The 25655-nt window shown below is 45.9% G+C and overlaps 1 protein-coding gene across 2 annotated transcripts in view; it reads right to left on the bottom strand.

Moving 5' to 3' along the window:
* Positions 1-25390, bottom strand: part of SYT7 (synaptotagmin 7) — a 232156-nt gene extending 206766 nt beyond the window's left edge. Inside the window, exon 1 of one of the 2 annotated variants that reach the window (XM_083498042.1) lies at positions 24840-25390. In XM_083498042.1, the coding sequence (XP_083354168.1) occupies positions 24840-24867 (28 nt within the window). In that variant the 5' untranslated portion in view covers positions 24868-25390. The remainder of the gene's footprint in view (positions 1-24839) is intronic. The other variant, XM_083498038.1, reaches the window with a different exon arrangement.
* Between the last annotated feature and the right edge of the window lie 265 nt (positions 25391-25655).

Raw genomic sequence — 25655 nt, 5'->3', positions numbered from 1 at the left:
GGAACTCAAACACTGAGATCCTGCTCTGTTCCAGTAACAAGAAGCCGAAAGCACCAGCCTGAAGATGACGAGTGAGACCTCGTCGAAACGTCGCCTAGACACCCCAACTCTTACACGGGAAGACACCCGAAGACACCAAAACCTGCATTCCTGTACCCGTGAAAATCTACGAAAGCATATATATATATATATATATACACACACAGAGAGAGAGAGAGAGAGAGAATTATAAATAAAAACCAGCCAAATTGCATCCAGTCAGCCCACGTCTCACTACCTCAAATGGTCACATAACTCAGCTCCTGGTTCACTGCTTCCTGTCCTGTTTCCATCTTTTCTACCTCATACTGCCTGCCTTTTGCCTGCCCCTTTGCCTTTGGTTCAATAATAGCCTGTATACAATAGCCTGTACAAACTTCCTTTTGCAACACTGCTGAGACCAAAAGGCAATTTGAAAATGATGCTTCAGTCTGACCTTGCTGGGGTTTTGAGTGGCTACTAAGGTTGTGTGTAATACATGCATTGTCAGGGATTTTTCTCTAGCCCTTACCAACTCCAAGCACGAAAGCCAGAAGCTGCCTCTTCTTATCTTGGCTGTTCTTTCCTTCCTCTCTGCATGTGACTTTGTTTGGTCTTTAAAAAGCTTCAACAGCAACAGCGATTACCTCAAAGTGACTCTCTGTTCCTAATAAGGGATTTTTAACACCCTCTAAAGAACTGTTGATTAACATTAAATGGAAATGGAAAGTGGTAAATTCAGAACTGATAAAAGAAAATACTTATTCACACAACATATAATTAGTCTGCAGAATTGATTGCTTCATCACCAAAGCCAAAGATTAACAGGATTAAATAAAGGGATTAGACATTCTCTAGGACAAGTATATCTAGCTATCATAGTAAATCACCCCCGCCCAAAAAAAAACCACCTCCAGAATGGGAATATAAACCAGCTGATTTACACAAAGCAATTGCCCTATGTGACTTTTAATAATGAGTAAATCATCTGGGAGGGTAATAACCAGAATTCCTTAATTTTTTATTTTTTAAAAAAAAATCACAGGTGTATAACTGAGCAGGGTCCATTGGCCTAGACTTGAGATTTATTCCTCACTGAAAGTACAGTTATTCATAGCTATATACCTGACAAATTGCCCCACACTAACTATTGAGTGAACTCTGAAAAATACTGTGTGGCATAGAGGAATTATTTCAGGGTAACTGCCTCCTGTGAGTTCCTCCTTTCAATAAGGATTCAGAGAAAACTTTTACCTGGGGACTGATTATCTCATAACTGCCTGAACTGTGGCTTCTTCCCTTTTCTTCAATTGCTTCTTATAGCATATCTCCCATTGGGGCAGGATCAGATCGTAAGAGGGGGGCTTGCAAGTACTTAGCATGGAACAGGCCAATGAGGTGGATGACAAGAAAGACTAGTGGAGTTCAGAGCATATAAATAAAGAGCTATGTGGGATTAAGAGACATGGGGCATGTACAGGAAAATTAAGAGTTCATTGAGGGTCTTTCAGAGCTGCTTGGCTTACCTAGATAGGCCAAGGCCAACACTGCCTTAGGGAAGAAGAAACATGTTGCTTTTCTCCTTGGGGTCCACCACCCACATACCCTTCAACATTTTTCCAATGAAAATAGGGACATCCTATACCATTATTGTCCCTTTACCTAAAGTGAGATGAGCGCAGCAACCCCAGAGTCGGACACGACTGGACCTAATGGTCAGGTGTCCCTTACCTTTATTCTATTCTTATTCTTATTCTTATTCTTATTCTTATTCTTATTCTTATTCTTTATATGCTGCCCATCTGACTAAGTTGCCCCAGCTACTCTGGGTACCTCCCAACATATATAAAACATAACAAAACATTAAACATTAAAAACCTCCAGACAAGGTTGCCTTCAGGTATCTTTTAAAAGTTGTATAGTTGCTTATCTCCTGGCTCAGGGGTCACATAACTCCATACCCTCCAACATTTCTCCAATGAAAACTGGGACGTTCTACAGAAAAGCAGGACGTTTCAGGACTGAGTCAGAAGAGAGAATATTATGAAAATGGTATACAGGTGGTACATGACACCAGTCAAGCTTGCAAAAATCTATCATCTGCCCGATAATAAATGTTGGAAATGTAAAGAAACTGAAGGTACATTCTTTCACCTTTGGTGGACATGCCCAAGGATTAAGGCTTTCTGGGAGATGATATATAATGAACTGAAAAAGGTATTTAAATATACCTTCTTGAAGAAACCAGAGGCCTTTCTCCTGGGCATAGTCGGCCAATTGGTGCCAAAGAAAGACAGAACTTTTTTTATGTATGCCACAACAGCAGCAAGAATACTTACTGCAAAGTATTGGAAAACACAAGATCTACCCACCCTGGAAGAATGGCAGATGAAGGTGATGGACTATGGTGGAAATGACTGGCAGAATCCGAGACCAGGGAGAAGAGTCGGTGGAAGAAGATTGGAAGAAATTTAAAGACTATCTTCAGAAATATTGTAAAATTAATGAATGTTAGAATGATGCTGGATAGAAACTAAGTGGTCTTTAGCTGTAATGTTATAAGAGAATACAAGAAAATGGTTATTAACAGGTAAAAACTTAATGTTATAATATTTTAAAATTGAAGATTAAGATGATTGAAGAGGGGAGGGATTTGCTGAATTAAAAATTTGAATTGGAATACAGAAAAGGGAGGCGTGAGGAGGTCCGGGAAATAAGCAAATGAAAATATGTGATGGAAAGACTGAATTGTTTTTAACTATTTTTATTTTGTATTTTTTCCTTTTTTTTCTTTTATATTTGGTAATTTTTTCAAAATCTCAATAAATATCTTTTTTTAAAAAAAGAAACCAGAAAGCCTTCTGTAAATCTGAGACTGTCCCTGGAAAATAGGGATGTTTGGAGGGTCTGCACACACCCTTCCAGCCTCCATTTGCAAGGCCATTCTTAGACCATTTCCTAGGCCACAAGTGACATACAAACACTGATGAAGAGTAGAAAATGAAGATGCAAGCCATTAGAAAATCGGCAATGGGTACTACAGAAACATTGTGTCACAGTCACAATCATAGCATCTCCATAAGCACACAGGAATAGTTTTGCCAACTCTGTGCAACACACATCACCAGCTAAGGCTCTGTAACAGCTAGCAGTCACTACCCTGTCATTAAGAATTTGTATATTCCTATGTATCTGTGTCAAAAATGCTAGGAAGTTATTGTTTCAAATGAAGGCCCATGATTGGTTCATTTATATTTACTTGTCCTTTGTTAGGACACTTACACTGAGTCTAAAGCAGGACTGGGGAAACTATGGACCTCCAAGTGTTGCTGAACTACAGTTCCCATCTTCCCCAGCTAACATAGCCAATGGGCACTGATGATGGGAGCTGGAGTCTGGAAACATCTGGAGGCCTCATGCTTCCCATCCCTGGTCTAGAGACCTGAAAAGCAAAGACTTCTCTCCCTCCACACCTTTTGCTATCTAGGTGGAGCTCTTTGAAAGAACACACACTAACTAAGGGCTCATCCAGACTTTTGTGCCATGTTCTAGACACAGGTTTGCACTTTAAAGTGTCCTGTCCTAGCCCTTTTTTTTCTTTTTCTCTTTGCACTGGCACTTTCACTGCAAAAACACACTCTTTACCACTGAATCAGAACAAACGGCAATCCATGGAAAACCTGAATTTCCATTTGTTCCAATTCAGTGTTAGAGAGTGGGTTTTTGTGGGGAAAGCACCAAATGAGTCCTAACACACATTTCAATTCTCACAATGATCCCTGCATCCCATCCTGAATTTGGCTGGGGTGCCATGTGTCCTTTGTCTAATGGTGGGGATCCTGCCAAGGGGATCTGCCTGCTGGTAACCACTTTAAATCCTGGAATCACCTCTGGAAAGGTAAGTGAACATGTGTGAGCAAAGCATGCCTTAAACAGGATTAAGTGAAAGAAGCAAAGTGAATTATCTGGAAATGCATTTTAATTTTATTGTGCCTTTCTGCCTAAGCCCTGCAGTGTTCTGATTTTTAATTAAAATAATCATTATTTAAATGTAAATATTCTACCTGAGATTATTCTGGATTAGGTGTCCTAACCACACTTCCTTATTGCCTTGCATCATGCTATTAGCACAAGCTCACATTTCTGTTCTGGCTTTGAAATAAACAATAAGAACAATGGTTGCTGTTGCATCCCAGTTCTAGAGGCTGCCTGAAATTCACCTTCTTTGTAAATCCCTAATTCTTGGTCTACATTCTGTAAATCCATGGTGGGGAACCTGCAACCCTATAGAGCCATGTGGCCCTTGGGCTTCATTTCAAAAGCCTCTGCAAGCAATCAGTTCAAATCTGTGGAAACAGTTATCTGCCCATCCCTTGGCAGCCCACTGGGCACAAAGAGGGAGGAAAGAGGGGTTATCAGAAAGAGGGAAATAAAGAAAAGGGGGTGATCCATCCACTGCAGATATGTTGGGCCTGCACAGATTATGCCCTCCAAAGGGGATGGGATCCTTGACAGGAAAAGGTTGCCTACCTTGGCTGCAAATTGGCCATAACCCTGATCTGAGTCCTCACTAAGGAGAGAGCATACTCCACATGAGCAAGCAGCCTGGCTCTCTGACATCACACCTGAGTGAATACTCACAATCATTAACCCAAATTTACTTCCCCACTCAGTTCATTAACATGCACTGGAAGAATGGCAAAAATCCAATCTGACTGCAAGTTTGGCAAGATGATTAATGTGTGTTAATGGGTAACCAATCTATACTGAATGATCAGTCACCCACAGTTCTGCACACAGGCAGACAAGTTGTAAGCAGAAATCAGGGTAGCTGTTCAGATAGTTAGCACTGCATGCTTGATTTGCTCATGTTTCATAATACATTATTTTGGAGCTTTATGCAATGTGAATGGAACATTTACATTCATGCAATAGCCAACTGAACACAAATGTTTACATGAATGCAAGAGGAGAGCATGAACACCAAGGCCCAGCTGAAGACAGAGACACACAGGAGCTACAAAGAATACTAATTCAATTGTACATCGATTCATAGAATCACAGAATTGTAGAGTTGGAAGGGACTCTAGGGGTCACCTAGTCCAATCAATTGCAATGCAGGAATCTCAACTAAAACATTGATTGGTGGCCATCCTGCCCCTACTTAAAAACCTCCAAGGAAGGAGAATCTACCACCTTCTGAGGGAGTCTCCTCCATTGTCAAACAACCCTTACCATCAGAAAGTTCTTCCTGATGTTTAGTCGGAATCTCCTTTCTTGCAACTTGAACCCATTTGCTTGGGCCCTACTCTCCATGACAGGAGAAAAGAAGCTTGTGTGGTGTAGTGGTTAAGAGTGGTGGACTCGTAATCTGGTGAACCGGGTTCGCGTCTCCGCTCCTCCACATGCAGCTGCTGGGTGACCTTGGGCCAGTCACACTTCTCTGAAGTCTCTCAGCCCCACTCACCTCACAGAGTGTTTGTTGTTGGGGAGGAAGGGAAAGGAGAATGTTAGCCGCTTTGAGACTCCTTCGGGTAGTGATAAAGCGGGATATCAAATCCAAACTCTTCTTCTTCTTCTTCTTCTTATGTGACAGACAACCCTTTAGATATTTGAAGATGGCTATCATATCTCCTCTTAGTCTCCTCTTATCCAGGTTAAACATACCCAACGCCCTCAACTGTTCCTCATAGGGCTTGGTTTCGAGACCCTTGATCGCCCTCCTCTGAACACGTCTACCTATCTGCTCCACAGAGGGCCAGCTTGTGTAGTGGCTGTACTGCCCAATCCCAGGATCCTTTGCAGCACAGGATGCTGGTGTTGAGGACACCACTTCAGATATAGGAGCAGGAGCATGAATCCCCACAAGATTTAAAGGTCAGCTCTTGGATATAATCAGAATTCCAAAAATGAGTGTAATTGAAGAGCATTTGTTGAGGCTCCTGTTTACTCAGCATATAAATGTAGAAATGTTTTCATCACAGGTCAAAGAGTGACCTTTTTGGTGTGAAACTCTCTCCAGTTTCTTAGTATTATTACCGTGTTTCATTTTTATACTGCCTTTCTAGCTGAAGGCACCAAAGACTGAACAACAGTTAAAAACAAAATTACTGAACGAAACAAAAAAATGGCAAATGGTGTAGGAGCAAAGTACATGTAATGGGAATGAGTAGGACTGCAGAAGCAGCCACTGTCATGTTTCTGGCCTTGATCAACAGCCGGGGCATAAACATGAGAGAGGAGCAGGTCACATCCATAGCGCAAAACTTGTCCTGGATGCCAAACCCAAGACTGCCAATCTGGAGCCACTAGGCAGAACTGGCTCACCCATTAGGCAGGGCATAGGCAAATTCGGCCCTCCAGATGTTTTGGGACTACAACTTCCATCATCCCTGACCACTGGTCCTGTTAGCCAGTCCCAAAACATCTGTAGGGCCGAGTTTGCCTATGCCTGGATTAGGAAGAACGAGGCAGCTGCTTCAGGTGGCAGATGCCCCCAAGGCAGAAATTGCATCCCTAATTGTGTGAAATCTTGGGGAGCATGTAAAATCTCACCCCAAAGTGATGCCAATGTCAGTGCTACTTCTCCACCAATGGTGGAAGTAGCAAGGCAGGAGAAGTGGTGGTGGCAGCAGGGCAAGGGGGCAGTTCCTGTTGCACCTCAAGCAGCAAAAAGGGATGTGTTGCCCCTGCTCCCAGTCCCAATGACCCACAAACTAGGACCCAAGGTGGCAGCTCCTTCTGATCCCAATTCCCCCAAGGGACCAGGCCCACTATGTGAGACACCTCTCACTCCCCAGAGCCCATTCATTTGTGCAAGATGTCATGGGACTCAGCTATACAGCTGCAAAAAAAATGTTTTAAATTTGTTGTAAAGTGTAATACACAAATGTGACACTAGATGGAGACAGTGAGCTATGCCAAATTCAATGTATTTTTAAAAACGTTTCCTTAAAAAAACATTTTTTATATGTGTGTGTAGATTCCACCTGGAGAACCAATAATACACTTGACTCCAAGCTTGTCAAATAGTGACTGGTTCCCATTGAAGGCCCCGAGTCCACCAACAGACAGAGACAGAGTCGCTGGCAGACAGAGCCAACTAAATGAAATATTGCCCCCATCCTCTTCCCTGCTGAGTTCTACAACAGCTAAATTGAAACTCAAGAGGAGGAAGATGGCAGCCAGTGCCACCCAAGAATTGCTTGTAAATAGGAAGAGGTAAATAGGAAGGCAGGCAGAGGTTGGCTGAGGGCTGACTAGGATTTTGGGAAGAGTGCTCCATTTGCCCTAATGGATCAACCTCCAGTGAGGCTGTCTGTTCAAGGACCGCCATTCCTTCAAGTAAGAAGATGAAGCCTTGGAGGGGTAGTCAGATCCTAGAGAGAGATGTATTGTGTCTCACCCTTTTGTTTCTCTTGAACTTGGCCTCTGATATGAAGCACTCCTAGGAACGTAACGTATCACTGCTAGCATGTATCACATGGGACCTGATATCCTTATTAATATTAGTTCTCACCATCACTCCAGACAACTGGTTGAGCCTCCCTATCTGTGAGTTATGCTGCCTCACAACAGGACAGTAATATCAGCATATTGTTAAAATCTCACTGCAGTCCTGAGTTAGGGAACTTGCTTGCTTTGTGACTAATAAGTCCTGCAGGAAGCAGCAATGTTATGTGTTCATTCCCATGAGGGAAGGGCTTTTGGTGCTGCCATGGAGCGAACTATGTGTAAAATCAGTGACCCTAGAGGAGAGAACAGTTTCTCCTACTGTGGTTCCTCCAGCTTTGCTCAGTCAGGGTCTCATTAAACATTTAATGCAGTTCCCTCACCCTCTGTATGTTTCACAGCAGGAGAGAAAGCAAGCGGGAGGGAGGGAGGGAGGGAGGGAAAGCAGGCGGCGGCACCTCAGCCGTGTCCTGTGCAAGCAACATCCCTTCAGGGCTCTTCTGGAGTGAGATCCTTGTCCTTCTGCAGCAACAACCTTCTGAATAGTTTCTGTATTCTGGGACGTGAGATAGGAAATGCCAAAGACTGCTGGCTGCCTTGGACCAGCTTTCACACCTCGGCAGCATTGAAAATCACTTTCCCACTCTGCCTCCAAGGGCTTCAATTATTTATACACATTCATGGTGAGAGAGACAGAATCATAATCAGAAAGTATGGAACACTTTCTGATTCCTATGCAACCAAAATCTAGCCCTTCAACTTGGAACAAGGCCTCAGCTTCGAAACCTGTTTTGAATGCCAGTACCCATCCTTGGAACACATGGGCCAATAATAGCAATGAAAACACCTCTGAGCAAATGCCAAATGCATTTCCCTCATCCCTCAGCAGCTACAGCCAGCTCCTGCGCATCTGGGATTAGAAAGCAGGGCTTCTAAGTAAAGGACTTGGCTTTCAGACAGGCTTGAGGCCCAGCATCTCTCTTTTTAGAAATTAATGAGGAGAAATTTAGAATGAGGAGGTGCTCTCTGTTTCCCTGCTCCCAGTTTATCCAAGCTCACATCCCCCTAAGAAATGGCAGAGAGGTGTGAAGGGAAAAACCAAAGGGAAGCAAATACAGCATAACACAATATTAGATAGCCGCACAACAACATTATGCTTACCATGGGAAGTCAGCTATGTGCTGCTAGTTCTGATTGTGGAAATCATACAATATTGATTACACACACACACAAAGAGAGAGAGAGTGTGTGTGTGTTGAAGTCTAATACCAATATGGATCATTCCTCAGGACCAAGAAAAACATACACACCACACACATATTCTCTTTTCTCAGGATTAATTTAGCAGGTTCCTGCACATTTTGCCCCATGTCACTATTATGGAAATGGCTGTTGATAGCTGGGGCTATAGCCTAAGCACTATGAGCATAGTCAGGATTTATGTTAGTGGGACAGACTTCATGTGGGGGGAGTGGGCAGCAGAACCTCAGTTAGTTAATTTAGGAGGGCAGCTGCCCGCGCCACCCACCCCCCCGGCTACGCTCTTGCTAAGCACAGCCCCATTCAAGCAAGCATTTCTCCACACAATCCTAATCACATGGATAGTTTGCATGAAACAGGTGGGATGGGGGAAGCATCTGTTCAAATGTCTGAATTAACTCTGCATCTTTCTTTGTCCCAGAAGGCAGCACCTTAGGAATGCTGGTATACAAAAAATATTCCAGTCCAACATCCTTTCTGTTTCACTTGTGTTCCGTCATCACCTCTCCCTTCTGTTTTGCGCTGGTATCTTTAGCCACCAATATGACTGGGTTCTGCTCAAATAGTGACTGGTGCTATGGCAACAAAAAAATATCTAGGGAAAACTGGCTAGCAAGCACAACTTTCCTGTGTGCTTGTCTTGTATTGCATGAACTGATTGGCTACTGTGCACAGTAGTGTAGTGGCAAATTCAGAAGTGCAGGGTCCCTTCATGATAGCCACACCCCCTCACAGCCACACCCCCTTCTAAGATTAACAGCCTTCTAAGATTACACAATAATCATATAATTGTGCAATTATAATAATAATGATGCGTTGCAATGATCAATGCAGAACTCCATGTGTTTCAGCTAGATCTACTATTTACTATGCACATACAGGGGCAAATGATTTGGAGTGCTCCAAATAGGTTATTTCACAGTGACTCAAGCTGAATTTTCACTGAAGTTCCATTGTGCAGAACTTGCACACCATTCTCTTGCAACTAAAGCGCCTTGTGTTTTCAGTACTCCTAAATACGCAGCTGCGGAGCACACAGAACAACAACTCCTCGCTTTTCTTCCTGTGTGCTTTCTCCAGAGTGATCCCAGGAGCCAATCCTCAATGGCTGACTCACCCTCTTGTCACTATGATTGGCTCCAATCAGCAAAAGGATAAGAAAAGTTCTCATTGGCTAAAAAGCTCCTTTTTTTATACTGATTGGGCAGCTCTAGGGAGCTACACAATCAGCATAAAATAGTAGGAGCCTTTGATGTAGCCACAGATCTGCAACCCTGGACCATCACACTTACGACTGTGCATAAACACACACAGGACAGGTTCACCTAATATGTGATACTGCATCATCACACCAAATTATGTCACGGTGTTGATCCCCCAGACAAGTGCCCAAATCCTAATGGGAATCATATCCAGAAACACTACTCTGAATAAATGCCTGCTCACATCCTGATTCCAGTCAATCGCCAAAGACCCACTCAGACTTCCCTAGTAGTGGGTTAATTTCACGTGGTTAACCCTCCCCATATTAGAAAGGCATTGCGTCCACCCAGACTGAGGTGTGGTAGCATAACTGTTAAATTGCATGTGTAGCTGATGTCGTGCCAATAAGACGGAGGGAAAGAAGGCAATGAATTTTAGCCAGACTCTGAACCACTAGGGTTTCACACACCAAATGCAATCAGTTCAGTATTTTCTGTTCCACCAATGTAAAGAACTGAGAGTGGGTGTTATTAATTCACAATAGCTCAGACCTATTGAGTAGAGAACTTTCAGCAAGCCATGAGGATCACTGCTGCGAGCCCTGTTGAAAGGGAGGCTGAAGTAATTGAGGGTATGAACTACTATGTCAAGGACACCGTAGAATAAGAAAACGTGTGCACTCACTGGCTAGCTACTCCCAAAAGGATGCCCTACTACCATGTGGTTAGGATTTTGATTTGTACATGTTCCTTTACTTCAGATTTGTATCATTTTATAGTTCCTAGGGCTGAGGCTAATTTATTTACTGAAGTCACTGTGTAACAACGAAAGACTAAGCAAAATGCCGGCTCCTATTGAAGTTTGGACAGAATTACATGGAAATAAGATTAAAATGAGGGTCCAAACTATGAAATTACAACCCCTTTGCCACAATAGGTTGGCTACAGCTGGCTGGTGGTCTTGATTATCTTAGAAGTGATGTTCAGGCAGCATTGGGTGGAGTTGCACTCCCCCTGAAGCAAAACATTTACAGCTTGGGGAGTGGAAGGAACTCCTGGATCTAAGTGTGTTTATGGATGCACAACTTGAAGTGGTGGGAAAGACTGCATTTTTCATAATAACGTAAGAAGAGCCTGCTGGATCAGGCCTGTGGCCTATCTAGTCTAGCCTTCTGTTTTCACAGTGGCCAATTGGATGCCTGTGGGAAGCATTACAACCTTCCACTGTGGGGGCAAAGCACAGCCATCATGGCTAGTAGTGACTGATACCCAACTACAACTGACTTGCCAGCTGTGTGTCCTTTTCTGGAGAAATTAGATCTAGCCTTGTTCATTCATGCCACAGCCTGGTTGGACTACTGCAATGCATACTATGCGGGGCTACTCTTGAAGGCAGTCCAAGTATGCCAAAATTCAACTCTGAGCTCAATTCAAAGTGTTGTCTTTGGTCTGGAAGAGCAGGGGTTCCTCAAAGATCATATCCTGTCATGTGATCTGATCTGTGTTCAGCTTCCAGGGGGCCCTTTGCCAATGAAAACAGTTGACTGGAATGAAAGAGAGACCTCGTTTCAGTTGCAGTGTCTAAGAGATGGAATAGCTTCCTCAAAAGAGGTGTCTCTGACATAAACACACTCTTTGCCTTTTCTTAAATGAGCTATTAAGACCAATTCTATTCCTGTGGGCATTTTTTACTCAGAGTCTCTGACTATGTGTTTTATTTGCTGCTTGCTGAATGTTTTATGATGCTGTTACCGCTGCGAATTTGTGTATTTTTATGATGGTGGTGGCATTTTAACTTGTTTTATGTTCTAAATGTCTATTTTGTAAAGCTGCATTGAGTTTGCCTTTCATGGAAAGGCAGGATATAAATGTAAAATGAATGAATGAATGAATCTCACAAGGTCTATACTTCGTTCCATGTGTGTCCCCAGAAAGAGCTTGGAGCATAGCTTGGCCTACCTCTCTCAGATCACACTCATTGTCACATGCAGGACATCTGCATACCATTGTGCCAACACAAAATCAAGGTTCTATACAGCTCAGTTATGAGGGTTTTAAGAACACTGCTTCAGAGTAATTGCCATGCCTTGTGACTCTGCTTCTTCTCACCTAGGTCATCAAACTTTAGGTGTCTTGACAACAACACAATGGGATTTTTCCCCCCATGTCTGCTCTTCACAATGAATGAATATAATTTCCATATGCTCATAACGTTAATTGGATACAGTTCTCCACTCTCCTATATAAGCAGCAAGGCCAACCATCTCTTCCTAGCAAACCTCTTCTGAACCTCTGATATGATTCTCTATCCCTGATCCCAAAGATTGGTTTCCATGCTCTGTAAACTAATGATTGTTCAGTACCAGCTGGACTAAGAAAAATAGAATGTGTACTACTGTACTAGCATACCTTCTCTCTACATTTCTGACACAAGATCCTCGGTGGCACTGAAAGAGTTCTTTTGATACTTTATTCCTGCCACTAGCGCAAACCCTTAGTCTGCAGCCCTTCGCACCTTCATCACGTTCCACCAGTTTCAATCAGAATTACATGTGTGTAACTAGGAGCAGGGTTGCAGCTTTTCAGAGTAGCCATTTTCTGCTTCTGCATATGGACGGAAATAATTGCTCTAGAACTAGCTTAACTAACTAGTGGAATGGCATCCATGGTAATTAAGTTGTACTGCATGTGTATAAATATTTATTACTATTGGTAAGTGAGCACCTTCAGTTTTTGGAAATGCCTTCCCTTGCAGCAGAATCATATCATGCAGTAATGAAAACCAATAATACTCCAACTCAGATGTAGCTGCTGTAAAAATAAAACAAAACAACTGGGTGCAATAATGCCTCACAGACTACGAACATTTTCATGTCTATTCCATCATCTCCTCAGACTCCTCCACTAGCCCTGCTTTATCTGCTCTTACGCGATTGGCCACTTTCCACTCAGACTTGATTAACTTAACACAAGGTCACCTCTCCCTCCTGTCTCACATCCTTCTTATTCTGCATTATCAGTGGCAATCTCACCTGGGTACCCGTCTGTCCTGCTTCCTGCAAACCTGAACATGCTGATCACAGATAGGACTCTCAGGAAAGCACAGAGAGGAAGAAACGAAAAGAGGATAAATCAGGACAAAGAGGAAACAGATGGAATGGGGTGAAAGGTTGCTCAGATGCCACCATGATACGTGACGGCATGAGGTTAGACAGCAGATTCATCACTTTAGGAAAAATGAAACCAGCAAGGGAACAAGCAGCCTGTCCTGCAATGTAGCATGCAGACTGATGGTTTTTGGACTAGGAAGACCCAGGTTTAAATCTTTGCTCACCCAAGTTCACAGGTTGACCCTGGCCCAATCACCAACTTTCAGCTTAAACTACAATCACGTGATGATATAAGGAGGGAGAAGCTCATGTACACCACCCTGAGCTCCTTGCAGAAAAGCTGAGACACTCATGTATCAAATAAACACCCCCATGGCACAAACACTGCCACTGATCCTCTGCCTAGCATCCTCACCTCTGAAGCAAGGATGACCTAACCCAAGTCTCTCCAAACGTATTTTGGCACAGTACTTTTCCACCACAGACATAGTATTCTGACTCTTCCCATTTTACATGCAGAGTCGTGAGGTTTCAGAACCTTTGAGATCCTGGAACTGAGGGATGAGAATCTTACATTTTTAAAAGGGAAAAAATCCACTTTTCATAGTTACAAGGAGAACATGCCTGCAGCATGTGCCATGGTCATAAACCAAGGAAAAAATAGAACCTCATTTATCTCTAAAAAAGGGGACGTGTGTGACATAAATCTAAATCTCACGGTTTGAAGTAATCTGACTCATGCTTTTTTAAAGTTGGCAGATATGGGGCTGAGTTTAAGGAGAGTCACAGAGACTTAGGTAGAAGCTGTGACAAAGATAAGGACAGCCTGCGTGGAGGCTGCTGTTAGTTGCCCTGATTCCTATAGGGCTTTAAAACATAGCACGGCAGTAAATTTATTAAGCTTAACCCTGAGATGATGGTTAATTGTTTCTATAGCACATTCAAACATTTTTTAAAAAAATGTTATTTAAGCTTGCAACCTACTTAGGCTGCAAGAAACATTTCATCTGTTACTTTACTTAATGTGGAGACAATCTCTGTGCAGGGCTGGGAGATATATTGATATATATAGTCCAAAATTGAAGTTCATATTGTGATAATTGTTTAATAATATTTGAGTTGGCAGTTTTTCCATTGTAGGCATGAAAATATGTGTATTAGCTGGTCAGCCTATGTACCCATAGAAGAGGAAACACCTGAACTATTCTTCATACAAGAGGGATAGCCAGTCAGCAGCCCACAATTTCTCTCTAGCCCCATCTTAATGTTTGCAGCCCATTCCTTCATATCAAACCTGACAGTCACCTCTGCCTTACACACAACTTCCAGTGTGAGCTCTCATTGCCCAGTAGGACACTTGCTATGTTCTTCAGATAGAGAGGGGGACTTTACACAGCCAAAATCTTTGGATGCAATGATGTCATAGTGTATGTGGGTGTTCCAACTGTTGAACAGCTTGGCTGGGGAGCAGCTGGCTCACAGGCGACAGTGTTACATCATACATGTATCTTCCTTACATGAGGCAATCAGCATATATAGCAGCTCTGCTCAAAGTCACCCAAAGTGAGCTGAATCTGGTTCTCACAGCTCCACATCAGACCCATCACCCATTTTTATGTTGGTATGAGCAGCACCCAATAGGCTGGTAAACTGCTTTCCTTGCACTGCATTATGATTTCCTTCTTGCTGAAAGTTGGGAGTCCAACAGCATCAGGAAGGCCACAGGTCTGTCCATGCCCACCCCACCGCCAATATTGCACAAATGCTTTAATGTCTCTAGTTACTCTCCACTCGATTGCAACTCTGTTGTATATGTACCAGTTTATGCATTTATTAGAGAAACACACAAGATGGTCTATGGTAAGAGGTGGTGAAGATTCTCTAGCGATCCTGGATTTTCTGCACATACCTGAGCAACACGCTTGGTGAAGCACTGGTGCTCGAGTTATGGGGGCATATTGATAAAGGAGCAATGCTTTGCTTATCTGTTTTGTCAGCCCCTTATAAATTGACTTGGGTCAAACTGGGTGGCTGCAGAGGGAGACAGGGAATAGTGCTTGTAGATTTCATTTGAGGCCTTCTGTCTCTTGCCCAACTTAATCAAAGTAGCAGGCCTATATTTTGAAACATGTCTTCAGAATGGTGTGCAGCTTCTTCTGACTCTGAACTGGGACAAGAGATGTTGGTGCAAGACTGTGATTATAGAATTTCTAAGGGGGTGGGGACACAAAAATCCTATTCTACATGAGACAGACAGGAGGGCAGGCATAAAGTACAAGCCAGTTGTGATTCTGTGGGATTCTGTATTATTACTAGAGCAGTCAAGTACAACATTTTCCTATTGCCTAGAATGGACACACAGGGGAATGTGGCTCCAGACAGGGAGGACTTCCTGTCATACCTGCTCTGGAGCTTCCTCCCCCTGTGTGTGGCCAGGTAGATGGGCATGACCCTAGCTGACCGGATAAAAAGGGCTGGTCACGCAACCATCTCTCTCTTCGACTCTTACTCTGTTACTCAAAGTCTTGGACTCTCCTGACTCTTAGCCAGCACATGGCTCCACCTTCAGATAGGATGGAGCACACAGGAAGGAAGTCTGAGATGTAGCTCAAACTCCTTTTCACTGTAACCACAAGATAAAGACTGCCTTCAGATTACTGCTGTGAACTGAATGCGAGTAAAACTTTATTCTTACTTTTAAAGAAGACTGTGCTGTGTTATTGTTATTTTAAGAGGGCAATAAAGGGGAAACTTACCAGGAACAATCCAGACTGGACAAGCCAGACTGGATTGCTCAATTAAAGGATTCTAATGAATCATCAACTTGCTTCCAATAAGTTGCAAAGGGAATAGGCCCTGCTGTTTACTCACTAGTGTGAGGAGGGATAATATAAAAGCAATATATTCTTTCCTACCTTCCTTAACATTCCCACATTCTCACCTATGGCCTCCTCACCATGTTTGAAGCCATTCATATATGGGGACTATAGATTCCTAGCACATGTCTTAAACTGACCCCACCATCCTTATCAAAAGACCTTAAGGAAGGAGCCCTGCTGGATCTGAACAGCAGTCCATCGAGTCCAGCATCTTCTTTCCCCAACAATGGCCAGGCATCTCTCACTAGCAGGGAGAACGTGGAGATTTCATGTTAGTTTGTTTTTTAACGTATGGAGTAGATGTTCACAAAGCTGGTCATTCGCCTTCTAGATGCGCAGCTTAGCACTTATGCTCTTCCACTTTCCCATAGCTTGCTGCTTTTAAAACACAAAACCTCAAGGGCAACTTTCTTGCCTGCATTTATACCAACCCACCAAAAAAACACCAAACCCTCTTTTGCTGTTAAATACATCGTAAGATATCGTAGCCGAACCCCCTGGGGCTTGAGGGGTGGCAGCAATATTATCAGCATCTGTCTTCCTTTCTCTGGTCGCTTTGCTTCTCTCTAGCAGCTTGAGCGCCAGGTGGGATGAGGCCGTGGGAGCTTCGTCCTGCAGCTCCGTCCTCGAGTTTAAATTTGTCAGGCTGACCTCACCTGCTGCACGGGCTGGAGAGGGGGCAAATGGGCGGGGAGCCACGCCGCGAGAGCTATTCCGGGAGACAGTGAGCACCTGACAGCAGCAGCATCGGAGGAATTTTACAGCCAGTGGGCGGGATCTAGACGAGGGACGAGAAGGGGAAAGGCGGCACTCTCCGTGATGCAACAGTTCTACCCAGGAATATCCGGGTGCAGGCGAGGGGCCTCCTCCTGCCCGGCTCCAGGCAAAAGGATTCCTGCCTGCAAATGTCTTTTTCTCTTGCTTCGGTTAGTTCAGAGAAGCGGGGGGGGGGGGGGAGGTCGAGCCCAGACCGAACGTGGTGATAAGGCGGAGATCAATGGGGCGGAGCAAGACGTTGAGTTTAGCAGCCAGGAATTAGAAAGCGGGGAGTAACAATAGCAAGGGGGCGTAGCGGGAGAGCGAGAGCTGAGGTCCGCCATCACCAGCTCTACATAACAGCACGAAAGAGATCCGGATTTAACTAGGAAGCAGAGGGAGGGAGTGTGTAGCAAAAGACGGCGAGGGCTTTTAGCGCTGGGGTCACTCGGAAGCCAGTTTTGAGCAACCGTGTTTGTGCGTCCACACGCGCGGGGGGGGGGGAGAGAAGGCTATGGGCCGCCGCCGCTAAGAGAGCACGTTGGCCGCGGCTGCTGGGAGCGGTAGAGGGCGTGTGGCTCGGCAAGGCCGATCATTCCGCGCCTGCACCGCAGGCTCCGCCTCCGGGTAATTTTGCCCACGAGTGGAGCAGCGCCACCGGGAGAGGGAGCGTGTGCCGCGCAAGCCCAGCAGCGGCTCTCTCTCTTTCCTCAACCCTTTGGATATTGTTTCATCTCATGTTTAACCAGCCCAACTCCGAGCCTTCAGGCGTCGCCTTCCTCCCCAGCCTCTCGCTTCGAAGTCCCTCGACACTTGCTCATCAAGAACTCGTGCCTTTTCTTCAACCCGAAGACCGAGAAGAAAAGAGGCGCACATCCTGAAGGCGCCGCCGTGCTCATTTATTTCTCTCCTCCTGAGGAGGTATTGCTCTTCGGCTGCCGAGCGAGGGCTTCTCAGACAACTCTTGAGGCCGCGAAGGGCGAGCAAGCAGAGCGAGAGGGCAGAGCCCAGAGGCTCGCGAGGAACCGCCAGACTCTCTGGGCACACGGGGCTTTGCCACATGGGGAACAGGGTCTGACTCTTCCCTTCCTGGAGCCCATCAGCAATCCCTTGAAGTAGCAGGAGGGTGGCCTTGGCAAGGAATGGCCACAGACTCTCTTAGCCCCGGTAGTAAAAGGAAGTTCACTGAACTGAAAGCAAAAGAGGGGTGAAAGAGAGGGGGTGTCTCTTCCCCTTGGAGGTAGGAGCCTCAGACTCCCATTGCCTGCACCTTTGAGCAGGATCAGGCATACCACAAGATGCCATTTTGCAGTCGTTTTTTCCTCCCTCATCATTTTCTGCAGCTAGCGCAACAATAAGGCCCATCATACACTGTCCTAATAATAATAATAATAATAATACAGTGGTACCTCTGGTTAGATACTTAATTCGTTCTGGAGGTCCGTTCTTAACCTGAAACTGTTCTTAACCTGAGGTACCACTTTAGCTAATGGTGCTTCCCGCTGCTGCCGCGCCACCACCGCACAATTTCTGTTCTCACCCTGAAGCAAAGTTCTTAACCCGAGGTACTATTTCTGGGTTAGCAGAGTCTGTAACCTGAAGCCTATGTAACCTGAAGTGTATGTAACCCGAGGTACCACTGTAGCTGATATTCGCTCAATCTGCCACAGGCCTATCCCTCTTCTAAGAGTGTGTGTTGCGCAGTGCGAGCCCACTTCTTATTCAGCCTTAATACACACACCTCTGTCCCTGCAGCCTCAAGATCCATGAAGACATTGCCTGCCCTTTAACCACATTTTTGTCCACACAATCAGGGCAGTTCAATGATGAATACAGAAAACACTTCTGTAATTTACCACATACTGCATATAACTACTTGGGAAGTTGGTCATTAGTGTCACCCTGCTTAGCAGAGAAGTGTTTGACCAGGTTTTGGCACCTGATAAAAGATTATGTGGAAGTCAGGAGTGATCAATTTCCCCTCACTTCTCTGAAGGGTAGCACAAAGGACTGAAAAACCAAAGTGGTTACACACCCAACATGGGAAGTTACTATTTGAAAACGCATAATCTGCCTTCCGCTGGGAAGTGGCTTTTATTTCAAGCCTTTCTAATAAGTGCTGCTCTTGCAGAGCAGTGTTTTCAATTGTATGGAAGAAGTTCTCATTCGATGTAAGTCTATAATAAACAGTAATCATAACTTTGGGGGCAATAGCTAACTGCTTTTTTGGAGCCCGCATAACCCAGTGGTGAAGGCAAACCAGTCATCTAAACCTGTTGTCTCCAGCCCACTTTGCAACTTGGCATGGCCATGTTGAAACCACTTTAGAAAGCATCCAATGGTTTTCCTAATGGCAACTTGTGTTCAGATGTCTCCTTCCCTGCTTTTCTTGTTCTCCCAAAAGGTCCTTTGGGGATAGCCCTTCTTGATTCAATCACACAGAATATCTGAAAAGCTTCTTTACACTCTAGCCTTTACCTCTCGTTTAACTTCATCTTTCCCCTTACTGCTGGTATCTGTATTAAACTTTGGTTTTTTCTTTAATCATAATTAACAATGCATCACACAGCAAAGTGCCTTTTATCCAGGGGAGACCTAATCAGTTTATAAACCACACAGGCACCAAAGTGACACCATTTGAAGAAGAAGTCTTGTGAACAATGTTAAATCATGCCACTACCATATTCACTTTTTCTAACCATTTGTTTTGTGGGGTCTCAGAAACTGAAAGAGGGGTTTTAACTAAATGGTATGTGCTTCAAGCTCCCACTCTCCACATTTTAACACTTTCTACACACACACACACACTGGCCTTTCTCTTCAGGCATGTTAATCTCCTTTTAGCTCTACCCCCTTTTATGCTTTCTTTGAATGGAGCTTCCTAGCTGTCTCCTTTCAAAACTATTGAGAAACAACTCCTCCTTTAAAATCCTTTCTAAATCACACTTCTTTCACATCTTTTTCTGAACTATCATAGACCCACTTTCATGCCGCCCACAAGTAAGTTTGTTGCTGTTTTATTGATATAGTGCAGGTGTGAGGAACTTGTGACTCCTCATATTAGAACGTCCACCATCCCTGACCATTAGCTATGCTGGCTGAGGCTGATGGGAACTGGAGTCAAACTTTCCGAAGAGACACAGGGTTAGCAAACTCCTGCTACAACAGCACTTCGCTCAAGCCCTTCACCCCCTTTTGAGGAGGAATTGTATCATCATTTTGTTTCACATTGAATCTTCACAAACTGAAGATTCAAATTCTTTCAGAGCCAGAACCCTATTTTGTTGCTTTTCAGAACACACCACAGCATAGTAATCTGGAACTCTCATGCTGCATATGCCACATCGACCATATTTCTCTAGGCAAATGCTTATCCTGCTCTCCTGTACAGTGGTACCCCGGGTTAAGAACTTAATTCCTTCCGGAGGTCCATTCTTAACCTGAAACTGTTCTTAACCTGAGGTACAACTTTAGCTAATGGGGCCTCCCGCTGCCACCGCACCGCAAGAGCACGATTTCTGTTCTCATCCTGAAGCAAAGTTCTTAACCCAAGGTACTACTTCTGGGTTAGCGGAGTCTGTAACCTGAAGCGTCTGTAACCCGAGGTACCACTGTATACACCAATTACATTGTATTTCCTCCAAAGACCAGTTGGGGGTCTCACTGAATAGGACTGGTCAGCCTACAGGCTTCTGATTTAGCCGTTATTATTGACAGGATGTTTCAGACGATTCCTTTTATTCAGATCACATCATACATACAGTCTTGTACCATGTTTGTGAAGACGGTTTGACTTAATTTTCACCCACTTCCACTGTGACCCCTAAGCATACCTAGGAGGACATTCCTAAGCAATAAGCATGCTTAGGACCAAAGTGCCATTTCACATAGAGTAAGCTCTGGAACTTCACAAATAGCCACAAGGATGTAGCAAAGAATGATCACATTGGGAATGTTTGCACAACATGGTCATGGAATACAGCAAAATGCACAAAGAGTGAAGATGCTCTGGAGTTTAAGCACAGGAACCTGCCTCATACCCAGTCAGACCAGTAGTCCATCTACCTCAGTATTGTCTACACTAACTGGCAGCAGCTCACCCGTGTTTCAAGCAGAAACTGTGGGTTGAACCCAAGACCTTCTTCATGCAAAGCAGATGCTCTACCCCTGAGCTGCAGTCCTGCCCCACAGAGCCACAGAGTAGGACCCCTCAATAGTCCCAATTAGGTCTGATGAATATCCTGGCATGAAGGGCGCTTTTATGGCACTCCTTTATAACTAAGTGCAGGAACACTTAGGATAGTGTTATTACTTAGCCAATAGGAGGTGCAGGAGATTCTGGAGGTGTGCCAGATTGTGGGGGGGGGGGGTTGCATTCATCTGTTGCTGCTCTATTAGTAGGATGCTGGTAGAGGAAAGGAAGACGTGCGTCAATGAGATGTGGGGAAGTCGCAGAAACTGCCAACATAAAGCCTTTTAAAAAAAATTGGGTAAGTGTATGTCAGTTAGGATGTAGAAGTGATCTCAGCTTTCAAAAGCAGCATATGTGTTGACAACCAAATGCTGAGGACGAACAAACGTAATGCACACGAGCCTCCCTGGAGGTACCTGGCTGGCTGCTGTGAGTAGATGGAATGCTGAGAACTGCGTTATGGGCTTAACCCAACACAGCAATTCCTTTGCCAGGCCTCCACGTCTGGTCAATGTCTTGACTCTTAATAAGGAATAGCTGCCCATGCATTTCAACCAAGGTCATAAATGAAGAGAGAGGAACAGCCATGCTAAGAAATTATTGTACGGTGCTTGTTGGTGCTGTGGAATAGCTATGGCAGTGTCCTCCCTTTGTAAGTGGTCACTGGTGGGGGCAGGGTAAGGGCAAACTCTCATTAATGCAGCTGGGTTCAAAAAAAGATCACAGAAATGCAAGCAGAGTGGAATAAGACAGTTCATCAGGCTAATTCATTTGATGGGGCTAAACAGAAAGAAAGTGGACAGGTGTGGAGCAATGAAAGTCTGGAATAGTGCTGGAGTGTGACTTTATCAGAGCACAAAACTTTCCCAATCCACATAACAGAGGTGCCCTTTATCATTTATTTATTACATTTATATCTTGCCCTTCCTGCCAGGAGCTCAAGAAAGTGTATACGATTCCCCCCTGCTCCCCAGTTTTATCCTCACAGCAACCCCATAATGGTTGGTCAGGCTGAAAGAGTGTGACTGGCCAAGAGTCGCTCTGTAAAGTTCATGGCGTGAAAGCTAATTTGAACCTAGGTCTTACCAGTGCTCTAACCACTACATCACACTGCCTCTGTAATAAAGTATCTACTCAGCAAGAATTTAAGTGCCACGATCTGCAGTAACGGGAGTATCTCAGCAAAGAAACATGAACAGGAGTAGGCAGCTTAATATACATCTCTGCTTCATATACTGTAGATTACAGTACAGCTGTGAAAAATAAACTAGTGACAATAGGATGGTGAATGTGAAAAATATTCTGATGGTACTGTTCTTTAGTGGACTTTCATGCTTTCTTGAAGCACTGCACGCAATCTTGGCTTTTCTATTTTCTAATACGAGAGGAAAGTGGATTTAGAGGCCTACGAAAGCTGAGCTGAAAATAATACAGCTGTTTGGAATGGAGGATTGCATGCATTAATGGCATTAACAGTGAATGCGGTAGAGGATGGATGCCATGTGTTCTTCCTACCTACACTTGTACAAAAGTGAAAGAAATAAGACAGCAACTTTCAAAATACTAAGAAAGAGAGAACATTACAAATGCAGTACTGTACAATTAGCTCCTGGTAATGTTTGTCACAGGATATCACTAAGGCTCACCATTGAGTATAACTTTTAAATTAGAGCATAAGAGGAGCCTTGTGGGCTCATCTAGCCCAGCAATGTTTTCCAATAGAGATCAGAAATGGGGAACCTTTGCCACCCCCCAGTGTTGCTGGGCTACAGTTCCCATCATCCCTGACCATTGGCCATGCTGGCTGGGGTTGATGGCAGTTGGAGTCCAACAATACAGTATCAGGAGGGCCACAGGTTCCCCATCCGAATTGGATACATCTGGGAAACTTATGATCAACATCCCTCCCATTTGTTCCAAGCACCTGGTATTCAGAGGTGTACTCCCCTGGCACATGGGCATCCCATCTATAGCTGTTGGCAACCTATTATTGCATCTGCACCCTTCCTTTTCTCTGATGTGCCAAGAAGGCGACATATCTGGCTCACCCTCCACCTCCATTTTCCCCCCATCTGTGAGGCAGAGTAGACGGATTGGCCCAAGATTGGCACAGCAAGTGAGCTCTGTGGGTGGCAGGTAGGGGTTGAACCAGGGTCCCCTAGACCCAGTCTCACATTCTACCTACTATATCATGCAGGCATATCTGTCCACCTGAGCATATCAGATACACAGGCTTCGGCCACTACACAGAGGAGGTAAGAAATACATATGCTTCTTTTAAGTCACAGTGAGATCCTTTGGAGAAGTAGATTCTGGCCACACTGTGGGAGACTTCCATTAAATTGAATGGGACAATAAATGCTGCTTTCACAAGTTAAATTAGGTTTCTTGCTTGCTCGCATAAACCTTAGGCTTCTGCTAGATATGTATGTAAGTGGTTGCTTGACACGTTCTCAGAAATCAGGCCAGTGCATTAACATGATCATACAGGCTTAGGAAGGGGAAGAAAATAACTATTCCAGGTCCGGCATCTTCCTGGATCCTAATAAATCATCGCCTGATCTAGCACAGGGGTTCTGAAGGCAATGCCACATCCACAAGGAGCTTATTCAAGGCTGTCACTTGAAGGCAAGACACACACCCTCCCCATACACATGAACTGCAGTTTTTCTCTACACACAAGGCAACAGAGAAAGTGTAGGCTTTCCACAGTCTTGATGCTACATGTCCCTGCGGGATTGTATCATCCATTGTGAGTACAGGGCCAGAAGCTGATTTGGTAGCAATTCCATAATATAAAATGCGATATATATATATATATATATATATATATATATAATATGTGCTGCGCGCATTTGTGCACACTGTGCTCAGGAAAGCTGCCTGTTTACCGCGTTAGATCAGCAAAACAAACCCCTCCGGCTACATTCCCTCCAGAAAAGCAAGTGTTCACGGGCGACAGCAAACGTGTTGATGGAAGGAAGGAGCTGCCGCTGCCGGCCAGAGAAGCCCGCGCGTGTGTCTGGGAGGCAGGCGAGCCTCCTCTCATCCCGCCCGGCCGGGAAGCCGGTGGGCCGCGGTTTCGGTCAGGTTGCAGGGCATTCTCTTGCAGGAACAGCAGGTGCCTCGTCGGTCGCGGCGGCTCCGAGGGGAGCGGCTCGTGACTCCTGGCGAAGAAGAGAAGCGGCGACCCGAGAGTGACTTTTGGGGGAGAACTAGAGGCAACTGGGAAACTCCGCGAAGTCCGAGGAAGACCGGAAGAAGGGAGCAAGAGGCGGAGGGTAGCAGGAATTAAGTTGTGGGGTGGGGGGCGGAGAAGAAAAGGCGCAAGGCGTGGAAGGAAAGCGAGCAGAGAGCGGGGGCAGCTTCGGCCAAGCTCAGCCTTCGAGGGTCCGACCTCGAATCCCCCTCCCGCTCCCCTCAGGCGCCGCCAGTCCCCGGAAGCGACGCTAGCCGTGGGGCTGGTTCCTGCTCCCTTTCGGGTGCCCGAAGAGCAGGAGGCGACCTCGGGGTTCTCACGAGAAGTTCCCCTCAAGGCTGCGCCCGCCAAAAAGCCCCGCTGCGCCCTGTCAGTCCCCGCGCAGCCTCCCTCAGCTCCTCGGACCAGAGAACTCGCCGCCTCAGGACTCGCTTCCCGCCACCGCCCTCCGGAGCCGCAGCTGCTAACACGTTCCTGCCCCCCTCCCGCTTTGCCTCCTTGCGAGGTGCCGACCCCCCTCCCCCCCCGTTTCCCCGCCCAATCAGCCGCGGGCATTCTTCGCCTTCCTTTCTCCTCCTTCAGGTGCGCGGAGCAGCGCCGCGACCTCCGCCTCTTTCTCACACAGAGACACATAGGCGCTCACACAAAGACGGCGGTTCTGCCCACTCGCAACCCGGAGCAAGCGCTCGGTGCTGCCTGCACAAGGCAGGCGGCGGCGGTCCTCTTTGCCCCGACCGACGTGCGAGGGAGAGGGGGCTCCTCCGCGCTTACCTTTGGCCGCCTCAGGGTCTAGGTACATCTTCTCGGCGGCGCGTCAGCCCCGCGGGCTCCTCCTGACAAAGTAAATCCCTCCGGGGCCGGTGGGTGTGAGAGATGGGGCGGGGATGGCTGCCTGGCTTGTAAGTCCCAGATCGTGCGAGGGCGACGGGGCTGCTGCTGATGCTGCTTCCTCCTCGCTCACTGCCCAGCTCCGACTCGCCTCCCCGGAGCAAAGACCATCAGACGCTGCAAGGAGGCGGCGGAGGGAAGAAGCCACAGGCTGCTGGCGGCCCAAGAGTGACCTCCACAAACAGGTTGGAGTCCCAGGCGACGGGCGGCGAAAGAGCGGGAGCCGCCGGCATGAGGAGAGCAGGCGAATGAATGGAGCGAAGGAGGGAGGCGCCTTAGTGGCAGGGGCTCGCCCTCCCGCTCCTGGGCTCGCGGACTGATTCTCGTCCACACAGGAACATGCCAAGCCTCCGGAGCCCTTCCCCTCCCCTCGATGTGTGTGTGGTGTGTGTGTGTGTGCGCGCGAGCGCGCTCTCCGTCTCGCGCGCGCCACGAGCCTGCGAGGCTGATTGCGCGCGCGTCTTGCGCTCGCCTCCCCTCAACTCGCGTCCACTTGCTGCTTGCTGCTGGTGGGAGAGGGAATTGCAAGGCGGGCGGCTGGCAAGGCGCAGCGCGGAGCAGCGGCAAGCCACAGCAAGCGGCGCGAGAGACGGATGCTCCTTTCGATTGCGTGCGCGTCCTCATCCGATGCCGTCGTGCTCCCCGCTCACCCGATGGCACATACGAAAAGCACTTAGATTAAAAGAAGGGAAGAAAAAG

This window comes from Podarcis liolepis (genome assembly GCF_965112155.1).
Source record: "Podarcis liolepis genome assembly, chromosome: 1".
NCBI classification, from domain to species: Eukaryota; Metazoa; Chordata; class Lepidosauria; order Squamata; family Lacertidae; genus Podarcis; species Podarcis liolepis.
The sequence above is the reverse complement of the archived record's forward strand: the minus strand, read 5'-3'. Positions and strand labels throughout refer to the sequence as shown.